The sequence below is a fragment of the Prosopis cineraria genome, unplaced genomic scaffold (assembly GCF_029017545.1).
Source record: "Prosopis cineraria cultivar Desert tree isolate PC_DT_omini unplaced genomic scaffold, ASM2901754v1 PC14, whole genome shotgun sequence".
Taxonomy (NCBI): domain Eukaryota; kingdom Viridiplantae; phylum Streptophyta; class Magnoliopsida; order Fabales; family Fabaceae; genus Prosopis; species Prosopis cineraria.
The window spans coordinates 30,198,670-30,204,231 of NW_026555345.1; the positions used below are offsets into that span (position 1 = coordinate 30,198,670).

Genomic DNA, 5,562 nt, shown 5'->3' on the forward strand with positions numbered 1-5,562 from the left:
ACCCGTCTTCTTGGTCCTTAGCCTTCTTGTCAAAACGCCTTCAAGGACTCTGGTTACTGTATTGGTCACGGAGGGTATGTTAAAAGCCATGTTTTTAAAATCAGACCAGAGTATTAAATCAAAAAGTCAACTGTTCACAGTTTGTAGCGTCGATGGGTCAATGATCGAATTTGTAACCTAATAATTGAATAAAAACGATACTAAATATAAATATATACATATATATAATAAATACAAGAAAAAATCTATAATACATTAATAAAATAACAAAATGTGATTGTAAATTAATAATATTATAAATTATAATTTTATAATTTGTCAAATATAGATAGATCTTGTTTAAATTAGATATAAGTAAATTCAAAAGTATCTGTATTTGTATCTATGATTATCAACATCTTTATAAAAATGATCTCAAATCATATTTTATACATGTGAATTGTTCAAAAATAAAGTTAGCTTTTAGTAGAATTAAATTTTTTAAATTTTTCTAATTTTTTTTAATTTTTAAGCTTTTTTAACATTATATTTAAAACTACTCGATTTTCTAAAAATTGCTACAATTTTTTATTTAACTTCAATCCAATCTAGCTCAATTATGAAAATAATTTTTTGGTCCAAGCTGAGTTCTTTACAATTTTAGTAGACTGTTCGACTGGTTCAACTGTCTGGTTTTAAAATTATTGAGAGTATATGATGTAACAAGAAAGAATGATTGTTAATAGAATGAAATGAGATGAGGTGGGATGGAGTACAATGGAATGAAAAATTTCATTATTTAAAAACTTTTATTAAAGAAATAAATAATTTTATTTAATCATTATTGAAGAATGATTATAAAATTAATAGATTTAAATTATATGTAATTATATTTTTTTTTAATTTTACAATGAGAGAAGTGAAAGAGTGAGAGGGGGTGAAAAGGATGAGGGGAACGCATTCAATGAGCACCATGTGCTCATCGTACTTGGCTCAATCTAAGCCTTTTATTTTAATATGAAATAATCTCCACCATTTATTTAAATTAATTTTTAAATATTGTGTTTATTAATATAAAAATTAGAAAAAAAAAATTTAACATTGAAATTGGATTGCCTTTCGTACTTATTAAGGAATGAGTATCATGATATTCATCACCTCTAACAAAACCTAGATCATTTAAATTTAAAACTTTTTTAAAATAAAAATTTATAAAATTATAAAAAATTTAGTAAATCTACTCATTATTAATCTGATCAGTACAGATTTAATTCAAATAATTAAATTTAAAATTAATTTTTTAATAATTTTACAATTTGAGCATTCAGATGCACATTGAACAGTTCAGATATAATTTGAATAACCAAATTAACCATTTATATATGTTATAGATAACCTAGATTTAACATTAATTTTTTATAAATTTTATATTAATAAACAAAATATTTAAAAATACTTAAAAATTAATTTAAATGAATGACATAGATCATTTCAAGATAAAAGGCAAAAGCTCAACTTGAGCCACGTCTAATGAGCACGTGATGCTTATTACAAGCGATGAGCATCAAATGTAGATGCGAAGAATGAGAATAATTATATAATAGTGTTAGTTATATTATATTATTTTATTATTTGGAGGCGAAGAAAAATGAATTTAGGATGTCAAAAAAGGGCTTAGAAGGCTATCCCAATTCATTCCACTCTCTTTTGAAAACATTTACTATGGTATAATGCTTCTAACCATCTCATTTTATTCCATTCCATGTTAAAAAAAGTCCCAAACATTGTCTAAAATTTCTTACATGCAAATTTTAAAAAGTAAAAGGCATGTAAAAATACGGTATAGATGCTTGATGAAATTTGTCTATCATTTAAATTGCACTGAAATTTTAACTGTATTAAATGAACTAGTCAAATTATTGGATTAAATGAGGATAAAATGGTAGAAGTATTATTAAATATCGCTTCAAAATTTTAAAAAGAGAACTTATAACACGTAACAAAAATTTTACCTTAGAAAGCCCAATATAATGAAATGGAAGAGTAGTATACATTTAAGAATCCAATCCAAAATAACTTAAAAAGATGATCAGTCTTAAAAAAAATAGTCAAATTTAATAGTAAATCATTTATTGCATGAAGCTTGAAAGACGACTTCAATGATGAAGTTAGCAGCTCGGAAATAGCCAGACTTATTATATATAAATCATGTTATAGTATATTATATTTCTTTATCTTAATTATAAAATATTTTTAAATAAAATTGTATATGCCAATAAACCTAGTTACATGCAAAACTTTATTTTTTAAAAATAAAAATATAAATTTTTAAAAATATTTATTATTTAATATATTAAAAAAAGAATGGATGAAAAGTAGTCATAGAGAAAAAAAATATATTAAAATTAATATATTTAATAAAATTTTAATCTTCACAAAGTAATTTATATTTTAAAATGTTAATTTTTTTAAAATGTTTTATAATTTAAAATAAGTGAAGTATATATTTATATAAATGACAATGACTTCTCAACTGTGTCCAGACCCTAGAACCCAATGTAGCGTTTGTTTCAGTAAGTGGAGTAAATTCGACTAACTCTACTTGTTATCCAAATCACATTCCCTAATTTGTTGCTCTGAACATAAATTTCAATTTGAGAGAGTTTAATCATCCGATTTATTTTTAAATTATGGAAATTTACTTAATTACAACAAAATTGTATGTCCGGAGGAGGAATTCAACTAAGCTCAAAAAATTAAGAAGTGCTCAAGCTACATATGCTTGTATATTTATTTATTTGCTTCTCTCAGTGTTTTGCAAGGCTCAGATTCACAAAAAGGAACATCTTATTAGTGATCACAGCACTACACATCTAAAAGCAGAGTCACCATAAAAGAAGAAGAAGAAGCGTGTCTCAGGACCAGAGTTTGGATCCTCCAAAACCCTCCACAAATGATCATCCGAACGATCAAACAGCGTACAAGTGTGTCAGATCCCACTTCTGATTTATAAAATAAAAAGTTACAAAGCAACATATCCATGGCCTCCCTTGTTATCTAGAACTGATCAGCCACTTCAACCATCTCTTCCACCACAGAAGCCAACAGAGACTTCTTCCCACTGTTCCTCAGATTACACTTGGCTCTTATCTCACCCTGCTTCCCTGTCAAAACCCTCAGCTGACTCATCTTTATCATTGCGTTACCGAACTTCTCGAAGAACAACTTCTGGTCCAGCGCAAAACTCTGCACCAACTTCTTCGTCCGGGCATCGGAAAACAGGTCCTGATCCGACGTGAACAGTCCCTGCCGGTTCATGAGATCGATGTAGTACTTGTTATCGAACTTGTTCGGAGTTCGGATGTCGAGGTTTGCGGTGTTGGGCGTGGACGCGCTGGGACAGGTGGCCTTGAGGTTCTTCAGGAGGGTCTGGTCGATGGGAGCCGGGCTCGTGCCGGAGACGCGGTCCGAGAAGGAGCTGCAGTGGGCCCGGCCGAATGTGTGGGCACCAGAGAGGGCGACAACGTCCGTGACGTCAAACTTCTGGTCGGCGAAGGTCTTGATGGTGCCGGTAGTGTTGGCGAAGGGAGAGGGGAGGTTGCTGGTCTCGTCGAAGTTTAAGGTCAGGCTGTCTCGCCTTCCCAGCGGGACGGGGAAGTTGGGCCCTCCTGTCTGCCATTATTGCCACAAAATGAGAAAACATAAGCACAGAAGATCAAGAACAGATAAACCAATAGCTTTGATTAGAAACACTAAATCCAATCATGATTAAAAAAAAACATGAAATTACCAGGACAACAGCATCACGTCCGGCGAGAGCGACGATGTCGGCGCAGGAGACAACTCGTCCACATTTCTTGTGGACGAGAGCTCTGATGTCGTCGATGGTCTTCAATGCCTCCGTCCTAATGCCGCCGTTGGATCTGGAGTCTCTCTCGCTCTGATTGCTTGGCGGAATCGCATCCAGCAGTATGGACCCATCACATCCCTGCATCATAAACACATCAACACACAGCAATCAACAACTTTTGTCGCTCACTTACAAAGCAAGCAAGGAAGATCAGTTGAAACGGAATGAAAGGAAAAGGGGAGAATGATTGACAAGAGAAAACCCAGTTGCAGGAAGCTTATATACACCAACCTGGACAAAGCAATCGTGGAAGAAGATACGAAGCAGGGCAGGGGCTTGTCCAATGTCCTTCTTGAAGACGGATTTGAGATGTTTTGTGACGATGGATTCAACACTGGGACAGCTAGAATCATAGAAGGTCCAAGAGAGACCATTGACGATGGGAGGCTTGGATTGCGCCTTGGTGGCACACAAGTGGGAGGCCAGAAGGAGGAAGGAGAACCAGAGCAAAGAGTAAAGGGATGCGTTAGCCATGGGTACGTCTAATTTTCTCTCTCAGACCTGAGTGCGTTGATACGGCACTAGTTTACAGAGTTTTATAGGCGGAAAAAAGTGGCGCTTGTCCCGGAAATTTCCCTTAATTTATAGCCGCCGTCTAATCACAAATTCACAATGGGGATTATACTTTGTCTTGGTGTAATTTAATGCCTCTCAGCTGCATTTTTGTTCCATTATTCTCAAGTCTCGAGCATCATCTGATAGTTTAAATAACTAATTTCATAAGCTTTTAAAATACTTCATAATTATCATGTACAAATGCTGTAGGTATTTTTATAGGAGTATAATATAATATAAAATCCTTCAAGTATTTAAGTAATTATACTTTGCAAATTGCAAAACATATATTTATATATCTCAGATGACTACTAAAAATATTTTTTTGTCTTTAATATAAAACATTTACGTTTTTTTAACATTATGTATATTTAAATTTATTAATTATGAAAAATATGTAATGTAAATTTTAAAATTTTTTCATTTAAATAATTATAAAATTTAAAGTTTATTTTATTTTTAAAAAAGTTCATAATTTAACTATCTCTCTTACTTTTCACCGAATGGTTTGAGGTATTTTATATTATTAAAATTAGAGAAAAACAATAATATTCAAATAATTACCTTTTGATCTTGCACTTTATTCATATTTTACTACAGTTTTCTATATTTTTTTAATGTTTTAAATTTTTAAATTTTTATTTTGTAATATTTTATATTTATTTAAGATTCTTATATTTTATTCATTTTATTTATTTAAGAATTCACGGGAGTAAAGTGTAAGGATTAAAATATATATATTTTTTATTAGTTAATTGTATTGTACAAGTTGATGTGGACATCATTATAAAACTTTTGATTATCCAATTAACTATAAGTGTGCTTAAATTAGCGAGGGTCTACATCATGAATATCTCAGATATGATGGATCTTTGCTCTTTATCCCAAAAAAGTAAGTGGACACGCGCTATTTTTGCGATTAAATACGGGCGTAGTAGAGCTGTTGGATTGCTGGGGGCGAATAATTGCAGAGATTGGCGATTGAATATTAATATATTTATGCGACAAATTGCAAGGCCACGTGGTAATGTGGAGGGCACAAGAGTAATAAAATAAGACAACTTTGAAAGTCCCCCACCCACTTCTTTTTGACAAAAATTACCTGTCAGAAATCAACA

General features: G+C 31.6%; 1 protein-coding gene across 1 annotated transcript; it reads right to left on the reverse strand.

Moving 5' to 3' along the window:
- Window positions 1-2,735: 2,735 nt before the first annotated feature.
- Window positions 2,736-4,401, reverse strand: LOC129293235 (peroxidase 12-like). Its single transcript, XM_054931075.1, has 3 exons — window positions 4,121-4,401; window positions 3,770-3,967; window positions 2,736-3,651 (listed from the first exon to the last, which is right to left on the reverse strand). The coding sequence occupies exons 1-3, from the start codon at window positions 4,361-4,363 to the stop codon at window positions 3,037-3,039; spliced, it is 1,056 nt and encodes a 351-aa protein (XP_054787050.1). The 5' UTR covers window positions 4,364-4,401; the 3' UTR covers window positions 2,736-3,036.
- Between the last annotated feature and the right edge of the window lie 1,161 nt (window positions 4,402-5,562).

Bases quoted from the DNA above. Each gene is read 5' to 3' on its own strand.
- LOC129293235 (XM_054931075.1), bottom strand. From the start codon at position 4,363: ATGGCTAACGCATCCCTTTACTCTTTGCTCTGGTTCTCCTTCCTCCTT. The intron at 3,968-4,120 runs GTTGGTGTATAT...TTTATGATGCAG, and splicing joins TCCACGATTGCTTTGTCCAG to GGATGTGATGGGTCCATACT. The intron at 3,652-3,769 runs GTAATTTCATGT...CAATAATGGCAG, and splicing joins GACGTGATGCTGTTGTCCTG to ACAGGAGGGCCCAACTTCCC.